Source organism: Rhea pennata, chromosome 1 (assembly GCF_028389875.1).
Source record: "Rhea pennata isolate bPtePen1 chromosome 1, bPtePen1.pri, whole genome shotgun sequence".
Lineage (NCBI taxonomy): Eukaryota > Metazoa > Chordata > Aves > Rheiformes > Rheidae > Rhea > Rhea pennata.
In genome coordinates, this window is record NC_084663.1 from 59,893,456 (window position 1) to 59,915,456 (window position 22,001).

Genomic DNA, 22,001 nt, shown 5'->3' on the forward strand with positions numbered 1-22,001 from the left:
GCATGGAAAAATTCCTGAAGTGCACAGATATAAAGAAACCTCCTGTCTTTCAATTCTTCTTTTTTTTAACATAGAAGTAATGTTCCTATAACTTTTTGTAGATTTAATCTTGTCTTCCATTCATGTTGCTTAACAAGAATCATTCAGCAGGCCTCAAAACCTCCCTATCATACACTTATTCATATCTATAAAGTCAGAAAAATAACAACACTCTTCACGTGCCCACTATCAGCAACCTCAGAACATACTTAAAATGGTGCCCAATCAAAGATCTAACATAACTTAGACTGAAACCTCCAATTCCAAATTAATTACAGCTAATCAAAATTAAAGGAGAGAGCTTCTATAGGACTGCTGAATCCTTCAAAGAAATGCATCAGATTTCTGAGGTATGACTTCTACAGAAGTTATTTTGCTCTCCCCATATTTACCCATGCACCTTAGTTAATTCTTTGGGAAAATCTGAGTAACAAGCAAGTTGACTGACTGAAGCCAGACCTACTGGTTTGTTCCTTCTTACAATCCCCCCTTAAAAAATTAAGTCACATTTGCCACGTTTATTTTCTTTGCTATGGAGAGATACTCCATGAACATTAGAAGGCAGCTTCATATGAGTTCCTTCAAAATCAGGGGCAAATGGCATTTTGATAGCTTTTTTTGCTATCAAATTTTTCTAAGCGTGTTCAGTTTGTCCAAGTCTATTTTCACATTCAAATTTTAAATAGTTTTTCAGACTCACAGCCAGTAAAGAAAAGGTGCAGTCCAAGAACTCCCTCAAACTCCCTTACAGTCAAAACAATGCAAATTCCTTTAGCTTTTTTACTTGGACTTGCTCCTTTCTCTGACCTACCTATATCTCAGCTATTTAATGACTGTATATACACTGCAGGCTTCTTGCTTTTGCTGAACCTTTGAGAAAGGTTGTCTTCAGTCTTTACGTCTTCTAGTAAGCTGTTCTTCAAAACCTTTTTGGTCTGCTTTGTTACTGTCTTCCATTGTTATCTCTGATACATTCTTTACTCTCATTTGAAAAATTCCAGCTTTGTACAATTCTTTAAGTATCATTTAAACAAATAATATACATATACTCTGAACCTGTAATTTCTTTAAACTGTTCCTAGGCCACCCGCAAACATTTTGCATTTTGGCTCCTTATTTCCCTTTGATAAGCATTTCATCTTTATATAGTTCCCTCTACTGGAATTGATCATTAGCATAGTGGATTTTGGACAGGAGCCACCTAAGTATGTTACAGTCTCTATTAGAGGCTGGCTCCTCAGTAATTATACCATGAGGTCAGTGGGAGACAGTAGTTCCTATAAGCACGCATAATCCCAAAACTAGTATCTTTGGAAAAGGCAAAACAAAAAAGCTATGTCAGAACTCCTGAACAGCAGTGGGAAATGTAGAATTGAAAACAATACTGCACTTGGGCTTTGCAGATTTGTATTCTTCAGTATCTGTGTCTTCATCATCTGAGTACCAATGATCTCCTCTTCCTCCTGCTAACAGGCCCCTTGCTGCCAGCAATCCTGCCGCATTACCATAGCCTGTATATTTTAACAAGGTGTCGACTGCAAAGAGACAGAAAATATATTCAGCTAGAATTTAGTTGAGCTACAAAACAGCATTATATAGCAACATGGCATAGCGTTAAGAGAATCGAGTGTCACAGCAAGTGTTTAATATACTAACTACAGCAAGACCTTACATAAAAGGGAAAGAAAAGTCATTTATACCTCTCTCTTTACAAAGAACAAAAAGAAATTCTGCTGCAATTTGCTTTACTCCAAGGTCAACATGTGTCATAAGGCGAACAAGCTTGTTCCTCACTGTTGTGCCAACTTCCGGGCGATTTGATACATCTCTTAGTGGAGGCAACACCTAGGAGCATAAAAAAGGGGAAAGAAGGATGGAATACAAGGAAGTATCTATCAAATCCTTGCAGAAACTAACAGTCAGCAGAGCAGGAAAGTATTGTAAGCTCTGCGCCTTCAAGAAAAAGAACAAAACTAATGCAGTTCTGCTTATAGGCACTAGCAATGATTCTTCCTTCATAACACATTTGGGTCTTCCGGTCTGCCATCCTTGGCAGAAGAGAACTCAGTCCCAGATGTACATTTAAACACCTAATAGTTGTCTGTTTTTTTTTTTTAAGCAGAAACACATGTCCCAAAATAGTAGGTTAACGGGCAACAGTATCTTATACAAATAACCGCTTCCATTTTGCTCAGATTGTAGCCAAAAAACATTAAAAATAAATAGGTCAAGGAAACTTACTGCATTAACATGATGGGTAATTTATACAGGATACTAAACACACTTAGTCAAAAAGAAGGAAAATAAGTTACATTGCAAGTTCTACTGCCATAAATTTCAAAAATTGACTATATGTATGTAAGAAATGTGTCTTTCTACCTGAAAACATTCCTTTAAAAGCTGAAGGTAAGTTTCAAAAAAAGTTTTGGAGAAAACAGTTTAACATCCTCAAACACACTGTTTATGATACTCTCTCATTAAATAAATACTGTTAACTCAAACACTCAAGAAAATTAGGAGGTGCCTGAAATATGGCTGTTTTTGCAACCTAAATTCAGCCTCCTTGTGTATACGCATTTTCACTCAAAACCTACATTTATTTTTTTTTCCTTATATGCACAGGATTGTATGATCTGCAGACAAACCTGGGCAGTACTGTGAAATATTTAATGGTCTTGAACAGTCCTGTAAGAAGTACAGTGTTATTCAGTGTTTTACTACTAAATAAAACCAAGCTTTCTACTGATTGTCATTAAAAACTGCAGGTCCCTTGCCTTCTAGGTATTTAATGTAAAAACTCATCTTCTGTGTAAAATTACCACACAACTACTAATGAAACTGGAATCAGTAGGAACTGATCCTTAAATGAATGCTATGTATCGACTACTTTGAAAAATCAGGCCCCGTGTTTTTCAAAATTAACATTTAAAAAAAACGGCAAAAATCTTTTACTTTGTCTCTGGTTACTTTCCCCCACAGGGATAGTACCAAAACTGTCATTTTCAAAGAGCACTGTAAAAATGAATTAATGTTTCTGGAATACTCTAATACTGATATAGTCATGAGGGCCGTAGGACAGTCCATGAAAAAATTAATCATTCTGTCTTCAGAGCAGAATTTGAACACTGCACAGTAAATAAAGCCTGAGACCAACACTTAACAATGAGAATAATTCAAAGTATCAAACATCCAGTCATGCAGTTAGCTACAGCATCCATCTATTCTGCGTACTATGCAAGGCAGTGGTAAGAGACTACACGCAACTGCATCCTGATGTCTAGACACCAATATGCAGTTAAAAAACAAGCAAACGATTTCATTTTGTAAGTTCTGAATGTTTGGCTCTACAACTCGATTTTTTTTATTTAACAAATCAGAAGCGTCTTCTTGGAAAAGAATTGTTGCAAACAAGGGAATAAACACCAAGAACAATCTTCCTGAAAAAAAAAAAAAAACATACATCCTCAAAGCCACTTTTCTGGTATTTATGACAGAGGAGAAGCATATATGCAGAATGTTTTCTCTTCTATTTTAGATTTCACTTATGAATTCAGGCACAGCTTGCATTCAAAGATGCAACCCTGAGAACCACTGCAGCTTATAGGAAAAAAACCACCTCTCAGCTAATTTCAACTACTATTTCTCCCTTGCTTGGCTTTTAACTTCTCCACACTTTACTCCAGAGAAAACAAACAGAAAAACCCACCTCCACCGATGCACACCACCCATCACCAAGACATAAAGATGGTCCAGATCAATAACCATGGAATGGAAATCATTTTTTTTTTCCCTGTGGAGAGCCTACCCAGGGTCGGCACTGTATTTAACAACTCTTTTAAATGTGCCTCTGTTCAAGAACAAGTTTTACTCTGACAGAACAGCTGACACACACTGGAACGCGAGTTTCAATTCCAATGATTCATGCCTGCTGAGGCTCAAGCAGAAGCCCCTAAAAGTACAATAGCCTCACTGGCTATCATACAGCTTTGCTGTTTCATTAAATGCACTGGAGATTTTTTTGATACGCTGGACAGTAGGGGGGCAGGCCCCACTGGGCTCTTCGACACTCACTGCACGATCCAAAGTGACCATATAAAACAGCTTTATTTTACTCCTGTTTTACTATTTAATAGCTCTACAGTATGTACCATGGAAGTTAGTCCAAAATATTATACACTTACATGACTCTGAAAACGAATAACCAATAGTTGTCAGAGATATTAAAAAAAAAAGAAAAAAAAAACACACCGAAGAGAACTCTGTGGGAAATGTACTATGAAACTATCCATAATTTAAAAGCATCAGTGTCTTTCACTGAAGTACAAGCCTCAAATTTTGTTAATAGGATTGCAACCAGATTTCTATGAGTTTCATGAATATTTTACATACCTGAGCTTTGATAAACTTCCTGATATTCCTGTGAGTTCGGCAACACCCAGTTAATAAACTGAGAACTGGAGTCAAACCTTCTCTGTAGCTGCTTCCCTAAAATCAAAACAAATATAAGTAAAATACTCTTAAGAGCAAATTTCTTATTTCAAATCTTACAGGCCTTTCAATGAAATCCTATGTGAGAGCCAAAATACAAACACCAAACAGATGACGGACCAAATGTTCACCAACTTACACATAAGCCAGCAGCACTTCAGACATTTATAGGCAACTATTTGTTCCCAATTTTGAAAGCGTTTCATAGCACAGAACCAAGCATGGACATCCAAATTTTCTATTAAATATTTTCTGAAGGGTTTATAAATAATTTAACACATGCACTTTTGTTCTAATGAAAGGAGGCCTCTTTTGTCAAGAATCTTTAAAGCCCATACCTTGTCTATTCTCTTTTCCATAAAATCCAGTAAAATTTGAATTGCTCTCATATTCATACCATTGTATTTTATATCTGTTTCTTCTTGACATGATGGACTAATAAGAACATCCAAGCAAGAAACTGGAACATTGCTTAAAAGGTTGATTGCATTGCTGAAACAGATTTTAAAAATTCATTATTCATTTGTAATACAGAATTAAACCCGGTACAATTCACCATAAAGCATCTGTACAACTGCAATTAAAAAGAGGCACAGCAACTCAACCAATGTTTTATTTTCTGTTCTCTAAGTTTTAAAGAGGGTGGCATGCTTTATCACCCAAATGCTGACTCTTAGAATGAGCAAGGTAAAAGAGAAAAAAGCTGCAAAAGCTCTTTACTCCAGTGGCACACTATTACTTCCAGCCCCTGCAGTATCCTATCCCACAGACAAGGGCACAGCTATGAGCACTGTGTTAAAGCAGCTGATCTTGCAGGACAGCAGGGGGAACTCTCAACATTGATTTGCAGCAGACAAGAGATCTTTCCTCTTCCTTGGAACTTAAGCAGTTTACAATGCACCCACATTACTACAATTACCATGACAAAATATACTGTGGAAAATATTTCTTCCTCAAAACAATGAGGTCTGGGAATGTCTCAGGTCCCCCAAATACTCGCACTCCTGCTTAACATATACAGCAAAGAAAATACTGAACGCATCTAATAAATAAAAAAGATCCAGGTTTTATTTACCAAGCACTATCTTTCAGTAACTGCATTCCACAACGCACTCACTGACAGGATGCAATACTCTAAAATCAAGTGGCAATTTATTCCATAAACAGTCCTGCTAACATCCAGCAAAACAGAGTTCAAGGTTCTGTTCAGCATGAAAAAAAAGTGCTTCTCAAATATCCATTAAGTGATGTAAATTAAACCATAGGGTTCCTCCCTCCTCTTTTATTTAACTTACTTTGCAAAGTTCTCTTGTACAATACAAAACCTTTGAGTTTGCTATCTATCCTGATGTTATTACTGACTTGCATTTGCACTCTTCCCATGTAAGATGCTAATTTACACAGAGGCTGGAAAGATCAGACTTCTGTCCTTATTACTTGTCGATGACCCACCAAAACTATAAGCAGATGTGTTTAGAAATAATATAGAACTATGTTGGCTTACAGATATCATACCCCAAAGCTATCAACAAAACCACGAGCTCTGGTGTTTCAAGGACTGACAAAATGTTCCAAAAACAGAGGCAACTTTTCAGAAGATTTCACTTAACATTTTAATATTTACTTTGATTTAGTGTTTACTCAGGTTTTATGTTACTGAATACAGCTCTAACAAAGATTTAGTACACCAGAAAACAAATTGAGACATTCAAATGTAATAGAGCACATTTACAACAAATGTGCTGTTTTAGTATCATCAAATTGGATGATTTTTTCACATGATGTCATCTTTCTTTTGTTCTTTTAGCAATTAAAATTCAGTCAACTTTTGCTTTTTGGAAGGATTGTTTTCTTTGTTTTATTTCTCATTCCAATTTAATATACTTTTTATATCAAACAAGCTATCCACTCTCTAATAATTCAGGAATAGCAAGAAACAAGACTGAGTGAAATTCAACAAATATTTGGTGGCTTCAGGCCTTTCATCAAAAGTTCCCTTTTTACTAGTTTCTTATTAAACAACCAAGTTCCCAAACACCTACAAAATTAATTTTCTGGATCACTGTGTCTGAGCTATTCTTTTCAATAAATGAAGCCCGGCTTTCTGATCTTTGTCACTTCACTGACAGTTTTATTTGTGGTAGAGGAGTGTATGAAATTCTCCAGCTACCAGGAAGTCAGTGACTATGCACAGATCTGCACAATAGTGTTTGCATTCCTACTCCAGGGGGTAGAAATACTGCGTATATTACTCTCCCCTTTTCGGCTTCCTAGAGATCATTAATCACTCGGACATGACATCCACCCACTCATGCTCCCAGCCCCCTCCTGATATGCAAATTCAGAAGCAAAGGACTATTTAGAGCTGCTGAATGCCTTGATTAAAACCTTGTTAGCGGGCAAAAATGGCACTCGCTCTAATATGTGGTGCTTTAAGCTGTTCACGTTCAAACGTGAAGTAATGCAATGACAGAACCACAGTTATGACAATACAGGTATAAATTAGTTATTTTCTTTAGGTAGTTTCTGCTTGTCTGTTAGAAATAAAAGTCAAACTGACAATCAAGGCTCGTATCCAATACCTGATGCTCGTATAAAATAAATCCTCATCTTAAACATTCAGAGCCCAAGCATTCCATACAAAAGACTAACAGGCTGTCCAAACCCTTCATTTAAGTATCTTAAATTCCACAGATTTACAAACTTACAGAAGTGTACGTGATCATCAACTGTAGGAAACATACTTACGCCACCCTGATGCTTTACAAAGTTTATCCCGTATTAAAGTCTGCCTGTATTTTACTCTATTTTTATTTTAATAAATGCCTTACTGATGGACTCCAGGTGGATTGCACACTGAGAAGTTGAGCTCTGCTCTCTCTGACTCGCACCTCATCTCTAGCAATAAGGGTTCAGAGTTTAGCATACTTAACAGTCCAGCTGATGACACAGTCTCATTTCATAGCTATGCTAGCTATGGACTGCTAACCAAGTCTACTCATTTATTATTGAAACTCTGATCTGGAATGAAATATGTGGTTGACTTACTACATCAGGAGAGTAAAGTGAGCTATCCAGGTCCCCTGAGGATTACAAGGAGAATTAGTCTGAACTACAACTTTTTTATTCCAGAACTGCCTTGTGATGAACAATACTGGCAGAAAAGTACATTAAATTATTATTATTATTTACATCTATTCCACATACGGAATTAGATAGGGTTTCTGTGGAAGACACAGCACACTATCATTTAATTGACAATATGACCTTTTACGTGTCTCTGGTTTTGCAGACAAGATGAAATATTTGAATTGCAAAAAATAAAAGCCTAGGAAGAGATCTAACGGGTTAAAAATCCTGCATAAGTCATAGATCAATATCAAATATTAGAGGCAGCTGAGTTACACTTGCATTTTTCCTTCTATTAATCTGAGCTAAAGAAACTAACTGGAGCACCTAACAGAGAGAGTAAGTGGCTTTCCTAGTGAAAGAGAAAGATTGATGTAGCTCTGCACTGAGTTCAACAGAGTAGAGCAGACAACTGAAAGGACTCAAGGCAGTGATACTCAGCCTCATTTTCCTTCTCCTTGTTCTCCCTTTCTCCAACATGAGAGACACTCCTTGCCCTGATTTAATACCTCCGGAAGGACAGATGGTCCACGCAGACAGCAAGCCTACACAATATTTTCCTTTTAACTGACAAAAGTAAGGACAGAAATTACACTAATATTACATTTGCTCCCTAGCTGCCTACTTCTAGCTACAAAGCCCTTTTTGGTCCTTGTCTGTAAGTGTCTGTAAAAGCTAGAAGCAAAAGCACTAACATAACATGCATCCTTTCACAGTAGCTCAAGATAAATTTTCAGGGGTGATATATTTTACAGAGTAATTATCGTAGTCCCATATTCCCAGACAAGGAAGCAAAGCACATTTTCATTGGAAGAACACTAGCTGTACAGTAACTCACCGTAATATCAGACAGCTTTGCTGACTATGTACAGGCTTAAATGCAAAAGGTCTATCTTTATCTTCTTGCAGTTATGGAACTTGTCCAAATCTGTTCAATATTCCCAGCTGTGGGGAAATTGTTCTCAACAAGCCTTCCCTTAAGAGAAGATAAGAGACACCTGCCAAAAGCAGCAGCAAAGAAGAAACACTGACTGCCTTTAGGACATGCTCATCACTATTTTTATTCATGGCAACTACTGCTGTGATACCCTAAATTATTTCAAACTGGTCTGTACCAAATGAGGAGAGGTCTGAGGTAGGATCTGAGCACTCAGCTACTAAGCCTGATGATCGCTGAGAGCCTTTCAAGATTTTAATAAAGTTCACTGAAAATTTTCAAGACTGTTGAGTGTGAAAAGCTATATCCTTCTTCCAGCTCAGAAGATCTTTAAAAGATATACATGATTTGACACTTAGATATACATGTTTTGACAAAGAAAATAGTCACACTGATTTTCATTTCCAAGAGATAACATGACTTATTATCCGTTGGGCTTTTGGGCACCTGACCTATTCAGAAAAATAAAAATAACATCAGAGAACGCTAGTAATTTTGAACAGGGGAAAACTACTACTTCACTAAAAAACACTGCATTTTGGTTGTTTTATACTTGCAGCCAATAATTCAAACAGTCAGATGCAGGACTAAGAGGAAAAAAAGGGCATATATCTAAAACTAAACTCCAAGATGTTTCACTCACCTTTAGGTGCCTTAAGAACATGCACACAGACCCTGCCCACACACCAGAGAAGTGATTTTTGTAGGCTGTTCTGGATCTAGGCTGCTCTAAAAAAGCACTAGAACTACTAGAAATAAAGTATCAACCTGTTACTTCCACCTCAATGCATCAGAGTTGCAGAAATAGCATATAAAAATTTCAAAACATAGCTTTTCATAAACATCTATGCAACGCAACAATAGTTGCATTCTACTTTAATTTGCACTACCGCTAGGACTTCCATAAATAATTTCATTCTCAATTACACAAGAAAGATCTCAGCAAAGTCAACTTCATTATTGTTGATTAAAAATAACAACCTTACCAGCCACTTCCTCTTTGGAATAGGGGACGTTTAAATAGCATTTCAGGCAAAGAGTTTTCACTGAACAGATTGGTAAGATTTTAAACAAGTTTAACAGAATTATAATTTTCACTGTTTCTCTGATTTCCTCTTTAGACACCAGTCAGAATATTTTTAATAACCTTTCAAAATAGATTGGTTCTGCAATTCTACCAACCTGTGTAATTCTTCAGTTTTGTCTTCAGTAGGGCCGTTGGTTAATAAGCAGTGGCGGAGGATGGCAGCCATGTAACGAAATTGATGAGATTCATTCTATATAAATATAAATTATGAAGATATTTTTTCATTTTGAAGATTGCAAGTGAGGGTTTCAGGTCACTAGAATAATAAAAATTAAAGATGGAAAATACCTATTAGATCATAACATCCATCCCTATCAATAAAAGGACTGTACCTTAGAGTTCACTGAATGTTTGGTGCAATGTAGCTTTGCTATGATGGCCTTTTAACATTCTTGGGGATTTCTTTCCCATCAAATGAGCTTCCTCTATCAAGAAATCCACTGGGATATCCAGGCTAGTTACAATCAATTGCTCAATTCCATACCAGTATTCTTAATTACACCACTACTATCTTCCTTCTTGAGTTTATATGCAGCCCTCTCCTCATCAACTTAGATTCCGTATGTTCATTTTCTTTGCCTCATTCCTATCTAGTCCTTTTGCTGCCAACAGTCTCATTTCCTCCACCTGATCTGTTTCTTTTTCTAATTCACTTGCTCCTTTTCCCTTGAACCTTTTTCTCCATTTACTTATAAACGACTCTACTCTCATCAACCTTATTTCCCCTACTTTTACACCTTACAAGCAATTCTTTCTACCAATCTCCCAAACAGCAGCCACACAAAGTATAAAATAATGCAACCATTTAACTGTGCATAGCATTGTCCTGTTCCTTTTTTATGAGCTCTTCTTGGCATCTCACATACGCTCCTGTGTGTTTGTCCTAGTACAATGCACCTAATGTATCACTGTATCATCAATGTCCAAATCACCCAGCTGTGCCACCTGCAGCTTGTCTGGCTTTGCTACTTTGGTTTTACCTCCAGTCATTAAATACTGGTGTTTCAAATTATTCTTTTCCCCATAGAATGACCCTCATTTAGTTTTCTACCTACATGCTTAACCTCTCTGGGTCTTCTTTTATTTTCCATCCCCTTTAAAGTTTGCAATATCTTCAAATTCTGTATCTTCAACATACTTCACTAACATGTTGTTTACTCTTCTTGCAAATCATTAAGATTTCCACAGGGATACTGGCTAAGCAGAACGTCACTGAACATCTTCTTAATGGTTTAAAACTAACAAAGAGTTCCTTAATGTATTGGTTTTTTTTTTCCCCCCTTTAGGAATTTTAACTATAAAGGCTTCATCTCAAAACAGAAAACAAGCTTCTCCAGCCTCAGAACACCTTAAACACTCATCTAACTTAAATAAAAATAAAAAAGGTTACTAATACCATAATTTCATCAAATCTGAGGCAAATGTCTCTGATAACTACTTGTTTGGGTTCTTTGGGGAGGAAGTTCTGTGGGACAAAATCGCCCTTATTCCAGAGGGAACTGCCAAATGAAGTCTCATAAGGTACCTCCACAACAACCATGTGACATATTCCATCCTTCTTTCTGAAGTAAATTGAACTTAAAAAATACTGGGGATCTTGAGAGATCAAAAGAGTGTAACAAGTTCAAGACAGACTCAGATTCTTTTCAGAGTGCTTTTCAAAAGGTAAACATTTAACACAGCTTTATTTTCCAGCTTAATACCTGAATTTATTTCCTTCACACAGAAGTATTTAATTACAGGTACTTCTTTCAAAGCTCTTAAATGGCAGGCATTCATACAGTTGTACTATATACTTGATTGGGGTATTTTTTCTTATCTCAAATGCAATCATTTGCCTATGCAAAGAACAACATCTTCCTCTGGGAATGTTAAAGATATTTTTAATATAGGTCTAGGCTAGAAAGACAAATAAGAGAAAAGCCCCTCAGTTTCTTCATATTTCCCTGAAATTTCAAATACTGGCTATTCTGATTTCTCCCACACTACCTTACCCTGGGTATTTCACTTCTTATTCAGAGTGCTCCTGGGACACTTTTAGCAAAGAACAAATTTCAAACTCTTTTTGAGCTTCACATTCCTTATTGAAGCTCACGCAATGCATGACTTATATCTTATTTGCTGTTCAGTCCAATGCACTAAGCAGAACAATTATTTGTCCATTTTAGCTACTGTAAACTTCTACATAGTTTTATATACTGGATCATGATTACAATGTCCATTGAAAAGGTAACACCACGCTTTCAGAGACAATATTATATGCACTAAGAAGAAAGATGCTATTACTCCATTTTTATTCCATTTTATTCCATTTTTATTACTGCATTGGAGTCTTAGGTTATTAAAGATAAAGGCTATCAGTATTGTTTCTGCTTCTAAACCTGTAGGGATGCACTACATAGCAAGCACATTGGTCTGGGTGCAGGAGGGAAAATAGATATTATATCATGAACAAAAATTAGTAAATCTTATTTATAAATGCTAACAATGAAAGTGTATTTGGTGGTTGAACTCAATGTCAACTTAAAAGATCAAGTTTAAATCCAAACCTGAGACTGGAAGGATGGGAGAAAAAGACATTAAAATAATACCCCTACTATTTCTTCACCCAGAGTTATTTATTATCAAATATTTGAGGTGATGTGCTTATAATAAAGCCCAGAAAAGGTAAAAGAAGCATGGGAGACCACCTAGCTCTAATTGTTATTGTATTGCAATAGTCAATCTTCAGAGATGTAGCCATCTGAGACACACACATTAACAAGTTTTTCCTAGCCAGCTAATTATTAGCAAATAGCGTTCACGGATAAATGTATCCAAGCAGTAACATGATAAAAACCTATTTTGGCACTGAAAGTAATGAGCACTTCTTGAAAGCCCACCATCATTCACACATAACCAGAATTCAGACACAATGTTTTTCAGATAGATTTTACACACATAGAGAAACTGACTATGATGTTAATACAAGATTTCAAGACTATCTCAGTTGCTGTTCTGAAAATCCCAATCTATCTTCTGTCAAAATTATAGAAACAAAAAAGATCCAAGGATTAAAAACCTTGCCCCTTGCTCTGGGTCTTGGACAACCACCACCTCCTCTGTATCTACATGGTGGTTATGGCTCTCACAGACTAAACAAATTCAATCTAGAAAATATTTCAACTAAACCTTACCTCGCTGTGGACATTCCAACTGTCAAGTGTTACATTAAAAAGAGCCTTTAGTGCCTCAATGGCACAATCTGTCTCCTGCAAAGATAAAGGAGGTCTGTCATGGTCTTCAGCTGCTTTATATTCTTCTGTCCATCTTACACTCAGGGAGCTTTCCAAAGCCTGAATCAAGACTTGCACCCCGTGCAGTTCCTGACGCAACTGTGATCTAATATCTGTGTGCAGAAGTGACAACAGGAAGAGAAGACGCAAATCAAAGCATTTAATGTCATCAACAAACTGTTGGTCCTTGCATTTTTTCAGAAGATTGCAGAGCATAGCTGCAAGATTCAGTTCCAAACTGAGCTTCTGTGCAATGGCACTATTAAAAATTATATTACAAAGGCATTTTAAAGCTTCTACTATAACAGGATATTCAGACACCCTTTCCAAAGAATCTTCCATCGTGTCCAGCTTTGCTAGCCTTATAAGGATCTGCATGTTCTTCTTTGTGGTTACAGGCGCTAAAACCTTCTTGTCCCTGGAAAGAATCCGCAGGGCCTCCAGGCAGGCAACTTGACATGAAGTTTTTGTGTCTTTTTCAAGGATGCTTAAAATTTCCTCACATAGTCTCTATGCAAACAGAAAAAAAACAGAAATAGTTTCATCAAAATTTTGGTGTCAACAGAAAGCTACTCTTGCTAAGCTTTAGTATAACTAATGACTTCTCAGATAACTTTGAGAAACTAGGTTTTCTATATTAGCTTTTCGGAATATAAACTATTACAAAAGATGTCCAAAGACCATCAAAAGGATACTTCTTTATGGGTATATTCCAAATACATCATCATTGGCAAAAGCAATAAGCCAAAATGGCAGTACATATCCCACCCATCGCCGCCTGTTACAAAGTTTTCTCAGTATCAGAGCTAAGAACTTGAGGAGTGAGAGTAGCAGGGCCAGAGAGAACAGAAAGGTTCTTAAATATATCAAAGTAGAATAGTGTCATTTATCTATAAAATCATAAGCTGAAGTTGTTTTAGTCAAGAGACCGCCAGAAATCAGATCAAAAAAGCAACTGCTAAGTGTACCTGTATTAGCAGCTACCATTTGCGTTGCTACTTCAACCTGATATACAGACTTCTCCCACATTAAGTATGATTCTCAAAAGCAAAAATCTCTGACTGATACAGGAAGTCTGGCAGAAGTCAGAAACATAATTCAGTTTCTTTGCAAGTATTAGGCTGTACCAGTACTAAATCAGCAAAATTGATGCCTTGTCAACACAGTGTGCTCTTGAATTGAGAGCTCTTAACAAGTACCTCGCACCAATGTGGCTGTTTATGTCAAACATTAGTCATATAAACATAGCATAAGAAAATACAACACTCAGAATAATAATTACACAACAGAAACAGTATAATATCTTAATTACACAACAGAAACAGTACTATTGATTTGAATTATCTTTTCTAAAACAGAAACAGACTATCACGTGATCAGCTAAGAAGGAGAAAAGAAAGGACAGAAGAGGTTGCTTGATGCAGCAGGATTCCATAGGGCTTTTATTGCCATAAGCTCATGGTAACAGAGTTACTCACAGGTACCAGAGCCACAAGTATATTTATGAAAAATTTCCCAGATAAGCAGGAATAAAAACTTTATTGTACATTATCAGGCAGAGATACTCCCCTTCTCACTCTCCACCTTTATGTCTTGACCATTGACCTAAGTAAGTTACTAAGGAAACACAGTAGCAGCTGATTTGTTTTGCCCCTGTGCAGATGTCAGCTTAGGACTTCAAACGTCTATCATAGTCTCAGGCAGTACACATGAATAAGTAAATGATTTGTAAAGTAAAGGAATACTAGGACAGGACAAAAAATAGCACTTATGGAATGGTCTGTGGGATTGCATTTTTCAGTACTGAAAGAGAGAGAGAACAGACAGCAGCCCATTAGCCTGACCCAAAGTTCAAAATGAAAGTTCCACTTGGGATACCCAAGCAAATTGTGTTACAACTGAAGACAAAATTTAAAAAATAGTTATGTCTAAAGCAAATCCAGAACAAGACACTCCAGCATATGGGGATAAAAAAAAATGCAGGTTTTAAGAATGTTTAAAAGACAACCTGTAAACAAGTCAGACAGTAAGAACTCACAACACAGTTTCTAGTGTGCTTGTGCCGGGGTGAAGCCTGCCCAAAAGCACTGTCCAAATAACCAAGATTATGTGACTATGACTCCACAGCTGTGACAAGAGGAATCCAGTATGAGTTAGAAAACAAGGACTGAGCTCCACATCTTACTCTCACATGAGCAATGACAAAGAGCGATTAGCATATTCCATTAAAGGTATTGCTACAGTATAGAAAAACATTTGATCAACTGAGCTTGCACTTAACTATTTAACACGTGAATTTCACGGACAACACCTGGAAAAAGATACTTCAGTATGGAATTTTCACAGTGCTTCAGCACTAACCTAGCTCTACCCCACAGAGGTATGCAAGCCTCTGATTTTAGCATAATGTGTTACACTCGCACTAGATGTTTTCAGGGTGACATCTTAACTGTTTTTAAAAACACCAGGAAACAAGGAACTGCCAGTCTAGAGTCATAGTCAAATTACATGGCCACAGCTCAGACTTCTGACAAGAACATTATTTATATTTTTAAAAAAGTCTTTACACAATTTGCTTTGCAATCTGAAGCAACAGCTGGGAGATCTGCTAGATTTTCATAAATAATGGAACCAAATGGACAATTTGAAGAACTACAGATAGGAAAAAGCCACTTTCTCCTGTTGAAGCAGACTTCTATTAGACTATTAGAACTTCTAATAGAAGTTACAGTCTTTTCTACTGATAATAGGCACTTTAAGGTGGTCCATGATAACTTACCAAAATTCAACAGCTGGTTCCCAGACTGGACTCTCGCACTCTACAGAAACTGTGTAGCAGCACTATATTAACAATGAAGGAAGTTACTAACTCTGCCCAAACCAAGACTTTGAATGAACATTTCAAAGACACATTGGATCAGACATACTCCCTCATCAGTAAATAAATGCAAAATAAAAACCTATCCAACTTTTTATTAACAGTGCTTTTGTAAGATCCCTGAATATTTCTTTGCAGACTTTAAAGACAGATGATCATCTCATAACTAACCTGATCCAATCAATATCCATTGAAATTAAGGGAAATTTCCCTAATTTTGTTAACAACAGAGTCTACAGACACATTACATCTAGAACTTTGGTCTGTAGTCTCATGCAGACAAAAACCTGAACATTCACTTGACTACAGAGAAACCAATCTCCCCAAAATTCATGTCCCCCACCCCCAGTTGCATCTACTTGCTGCTATGGAATTGTCATTGCAAAATGTCAACTGCACCGTGGGGGAGATTCCAAAGGGCACTAAACTCCCACTGACTTGCCACAGGAGGTGGAAAACTCTCTCTCTCTCTCTACACATTTGAAGACTATCCTTGAGATTTAATTAAAGATTATAAACACCATCTTCTAATGGCATCAGATCTTAGTGAAATGCAGCAACAGAAGATTATTATCTACGATTAGCTGTGCTAAAGATAGCTACTAAAAAGAACACAAGCATTTTATGAAATTGAGCAGTTCATTTCCAACTTAAAAGTATGTTTATATGTTTTGTCTTTCCTGCACCTTCTTTAAGTCTTCACTGTATAAAAGATTTCATAACATAAGCAAGAGTCTACTTTTAAAGGCATTAATTATATATCATCTTATACATGCTATGAATGTTAAGGTTATTTTAAAGCAGACGCAGTAATAACTAAGCCATCATATCCTTTTGAGAACAAGTTACTAAGCTTCACAGGCATTACAGCAAAACATCAGTTCTTAAAATCTAAGACATATTAGTGAAAAGCACATAAAAACCTTCTTACAAAGTTCTCTGGAGTTAAACTCTTCTGAGCCATTAAGAATAATTTTAGAGGCACCACATTCAGTTGTAATACTGCCAGTTGTAATAGCACTGAAATCAAAATAAAATCAATCAATAAAATCTGCTAGATCACTGCTAGCAGATCTAAAGGGCAATTAGGGCTTAGGAAAAGTTAGAGCATCTGATTTTGGTTCAGGAATTACCCATAAAAAATGTTTGACACAAGGAAACAAACTTCCTCCTATGAAGGAATTGCTGGTTTGAGGACAACTGAAAACAAAAGCTATGTGCTACACTTTTTCTGCTTTCTCCTTAACTATGTGCCTGGAGGTGTAGGGTGAAGAGATAAACAGGAAAAGAGAGAAACACAAAAATAACATCGTGTTTTTCATAGGAAGAGCTTTATACTACCTCCCCAATAGCATGGCATAAACTCGGGGGCACATTTGCTCTCTATCTGATTTGAAATTAAAGTAAGTGAAAGAATTGACAGTGAGGTACTTTCCCATGCATATGGTATGATTTTGCCCTTTTCAGGGTTTTATTGGTAGCCTCTGAATTGTATGTATTTGATATATCTGCTTTGGGTTCTCTCTTGAAATTTCGGAAGGGGGTTGTGATTTTCATTAATCAGGCTACAGCAACAAGCATTTTTCATATAATTTTGAACAGATTCAAGAGTTTTTAATTTTTCTCTTTTTTTTTTGTAAAAGACATTTATTTCTCTAAAACTCAAAAACTCCCAGTTTTCAAGCTAACAGTAAGGTTAGGTCACAGAGCAATACTTATTATTTTGTCCACATTGTAGTGTCAGTAACGTGACATCGTTTTAAAAATCTGTTGTGTGTTAAAACACCTACAAAGCCCCAAAATAGCCATTTTTCATCTTGTTCTAACAAGTAAGATACTAACCCATTTTGGTCCTTTATCCTGATATCATGAACAAACACTTGACGCTAAGAATCATCATGCCCCTTTACAAAAAGCAAGATCCAGAGATGCAGGAGATCTGTTTTTTTTTCCACGCTCAACCACTGATCTATCAAGTGGTTTTGGGCAAACACAAGCAAACAAAAAACAAAACCTCCTCTTAACTGCCATTTCTCTTCCTGACTCAACCTCAGTTGGGAATGGCTAGATGCTACTGAAATTACGGCACTTGCTCTTTGGCCCTGTAGTGCCTGCGCAAGAGGTCCTTTTCCACCTGTTCTCTGTGTCTTTGAAACAGATATTTATAAAGTATACCTGACTGCTATCTTCTTCTTCCAATTCACAGACTAAGCTCAGGCTACACTGTCTCAGTTGAATTTGCTGTAGCTTGTAAACAACAAAGAGTGTTAAAATTTTTTTTCTCCTTTGCTTGTTCCCCTTTGGCAAATCATTCTCCTTACTTAAATACACTTTTAGATTCCAGTATGAACAAGAGACTATAGCTTCCATCCTAGAAGTACTCAAAACCAAGTAAACAGTGCTTTACTGAATATAGCACTTAGTTTAGATGCTAGTGATTCAGTGTTGGAGAAGTTGCAACTGAAAGGTGAACAACTGCTAAACATAATAGAAGTATAGTAGAAACCTAACCTCTCATTTTCTGCACTTTTATTTTGGTATTATACCATAGCACCATAAGTACATAGACAGCTATTGCTTCTCAGCATTCAAGTTTAAGGCTGAAAAGCCTTAAGGCAAGAAAAGAACTGCTGCCAGACTGACTTGGCAATACACGTAGCTTCCACTTTCCATCTTCCTCAGTAACACAGTACTAACAGAATTGCCAGAAAAGTCCATCAACAACAGAAATAAGAGAGTACAACTCAGCAGATACTTGTGTTTCTACATCACCTTCATAATATATTCCTCGTGATCAATGCACGTAGGGCCTGCTTCTATGCCTACTTCAAGGCATGCGCATACATCCATCTTGATAGAATAGTGATGTCAGCCCTGAGGGAACAATCTGAATAGGTCTGATTTACAGAATTCTTGCTACACTTGTTAGATTTAACTTTAAAAAGTCAAGCTTTTAAAAGAACTGGCCATCAAATGAGTCCTCTTCACCTTCTTTTAAGGGTCACGAAAGCAACAGCTGCAATTGTGAGCAACTTTACTATTTTAGCATGGGTGAACTGGCAGCAACATCTTCAGCTTCATCAAGGATTATGTGGTAGAGTGCATGATGCTCCCCACTCTCCTGAATAATGGGGAGAGGCAGCAGGTCATGCTTTCTCTCTGCTGCACTGACTTAAGCCCCCTCTAGTTCATTTGTTTTCTCATTCATGTTTTTCATCATTTTTTCAATCCTCATTTTTAATTAAATTCTTTCTGAAGAATTCATGAGATTTGTATTTTTTAAACTTAATTCAACCTACTTCTGCAGCTGTTCAGTGGGCAGAATGGTTAATGGAATCAATGGTAGTACCAGAAACAATGCTCATATGGAAATGTATTCAGAAGTACCTTACCTTCCCTCAGGTCATGCAAGTCTGCTATGGTTCACCCCATTTATACTGTTGTCTATTCCTCAAACTTAGTTTTACTGATGCCTTCTGCTTTGCTATAAACAAGAAGATTCATAGTAGGCTTTAATCAATTTTACATAGGTGAAGAGAATGTTAATAAGTAATCAGTGGTGAACTGGATCTGAATTTTTACATCAACTCTAAGCTTCCGTGGCTCTCCGAGTTACTCAGAAGCTTGCTTTAACACACAAGCCTCTCTATCTCCTGGAAGGCAAAACTATGCATTTTACATTTTGTGTATTTTCACTGACCATGCAAAACAGTGTTGTGGAAAAACTGAAGAGAGATTAAGTTTTTGGCATGTCAGAGATAAGAAGAGATTCCAGGACCAAAGAAGCATATCTTGGAATTGCTAAATAAGATGTTGGTTGATCATTTCTGCTAACAGAAGCAGCATTAAAAGAATTTTTTATGCTACTATCAGGTTTCAGAGTTAAGCATACAATTTACTAAGACAGTAAGCCCAAATATATTTCAAATATTAGTTCAAGTTTTAGCTTCTTCTGAAAGTCAGGACACCATTTACCCATACCGCATATTCACAAAGTTTATATTATCTGGTTATATAAATAACACAGATTCTGCAGTACAAAAAAATGAAACCAAGTAGAAGTTATACGGCTCTACACTCTAGGCATTCTGAAAACACGCATCTCCCCCCTACACTTCCCCAATTATTAATAAAACATTTAATGTAAAATTTGCATAGCATTTTGCACAGAACACTTGTTTTAACTACTACCACAATCACAAGTTAAGTTTTACAGTGTTATAAAGAACCTGCATTTTGTGGATCTGTCATCTATAAATTCACCATTACACACTATAGTTTACTTTTATATTGGTGGTTGTAAAACAAACAGCAAAGACCTCAAAAGTCAGCTAGTTTCAATTGAAAAGATGCATTCTGCCAGAAGTTCTGACACAGGAATGCTGAACAGAAGTGCTTTGAGTACTTGATCATGAACACTTAAAGGAACCTGATTAACTCGGGAATATAAGGAAATATGAAGCAACATCAGTTTAAACTCTTATTTACTTCCTGGGAGTTAGTCTTTCCATTCTATAGTTTTCCTTTATGTATTGCCTATAGTCTGACAGCTCTGATTTAATCATTGTTGAAAACCTCTTCCAGTTTACAGAAGATAGGATAAGAGCTGTGAAGAACACAGAAACAAAGGGAACAAGCTCAGCTCAATAAGGACACTACGGGTGAACCAAGCTATTGTACAGTTCACGCCATATAAGCAAGGGAATGTAAAATCTTCCAACGTCGTCTGTGAAAAATGTATAAAGCAGTAGAAACTGAGCCATGACACAGAAAAAAGTTTAGGCTCTACTACAACTTTCATTTAATGGAAGAATAAGGAGAACAAATTAGAAATGGTGAAAAACTTGTTTACTTAGAGCGTGGTGCTGCTAATGCCAAGGTCGTGGGTTCAATCCCCATAAGGGCTATACTGAGGGTTGGACTAGATGATCTCCAGAGGTCCCTTCCAACCTTACCATTCTAAATCTATGATAAGGCAGCAGATGAATGGTTTTTGCGTAGTCTTTGTAGATTGACATAGGAAAGACAGAAGCATATTTGTATCCCTTGAGGATACTACAGCTTGCTTCAAAAACTCATTTAGCCTGCAACAGCAGTGGCAGGTTGCCTGTCAGCCCTGACATGACAGGGATAAACACATCTGGTCCAAATTCACAGAAAGATGAAAGTCTGCACAACTGCACTCCAAGGCATCTTCCTTACCCTAACTACTAGACAGAGAGGCATAACCCTGTACAACTTCTGTAACTTAATGGGGAAAGAAGGCTTTTAAAAGGAAATAGATTTTGCATCCAGACAGTGAAACGCATAAGACAGCTAAGAACAGAAAAACATTGGATAAGGGTGGGCAGGGCCAGAAAGAATTAGAACAAATGCTTAATGAAGGACACACAGTAATTTTTATTCTCTTACAGACTAGTACTCTCTTAGGGAGTTCCAAAAAAGTCAGAACAACAAAGTTAATGCTAAGATACCACACAGTGTGCCCACAGGAGTTGCCTGAGCTAATATTATTATAGGATTATTACTAATAGACTTGAAAAGCTTACAACAAAATTATTGGGAGGGGACAAGTCGTGTCTTTGCACCTGCAGAAACCTTTATTTCAGACTTCCCAGAAGTGTCAGAGCATCAACAGTACTAGCTATTTAGTTTCTTTGAGATTCAGAGTGTGACACCATCTTGCTCTGTCAACATGCTTTACTGCTTCCATTTTTGCAAAGTTCATTTGGTATAGTCCACAACCTTAGAGAATCTTCTAATTAAATTTACAACATGAAGAGAAATAATAGGGTCCCACAATACATTTGATATGATTTACCATCATCTATTTCAACACCTTTAATACATTCAGCAACAGGTGGAAAGAGACTGTTCTGATAATTTCTGCCTACTAAAGAAGGCCTTGAATTTTAGATCTATCATGTTCAAACTCAAGCTGTGCAATAAATCAAGAAACAGACACTCAAACTTTAGAGATCTGTATCACAGAACTCTCAGCAATTTGGAGACAGTTTTCTTATGAAAATGAAGGAAGAGCTGTCAGAAAGTGATTATAACCACTTCCTTTATTTTTTGTAATGTAAAGAGGGTATAGAAACTAAGTATTACAAGTGCTAGCAGAGGGAACAGACAAAAGAGAATGAGTTCAAGAGGAAGTATGTAAAT

At 36.7% G+C, this 22,001-nt stretch overlaps 1 protein-coding gene across 4 annotated transcripts in view; it reads right to left on the reverse strand.

Annotated features, from left to right (window-relative positions):
* The window catches only part of RIC8B (RIC8 guanine nucleotide exchange factor B), a 39,424-nt gene that overhangs the window by 9,667 nt on the left and 7,756 nt on the right, over positions 1 to 22,001 (reverse strand). For 3 of the 4 annotated variants that reach the window (XM_062589081.1, XM_062589101.1, XM_062589109.1), the window contains exons 3-8: positions 12,857 to 13,465; positions 9,776 to 9,870; positions 4,866 to 5,019; positions 4,429 to 4,524; positions 1,740 to 1,884; positions 1,430 to 1,574 (exon numbers count right to left, since the gene is read on the reverse strand). In XM_062589081.1, coding sequence (XP_062445065.1) covers positions 1,430 to 1,574; positions 1,740 to 1,884; positions 4,429 to 4,524; positions 4,866 to 5,019; positions 9,776 to 9,870; positions 12,857 to 13,465 — 1,244 coding nt within the window. The remainder of the gene's footprint in view (positions 1 to 1,429; positions 1,575 to 1,739; positions 1,885 to 4,428; positions 4,525 to 4,865; positions 5,020 to 9,775; positions 9,871 to 12,856; positions 13,466 to 22,001) is intronic. The other variant, XM_062589090.1, reaches the window with a different exon arrangement.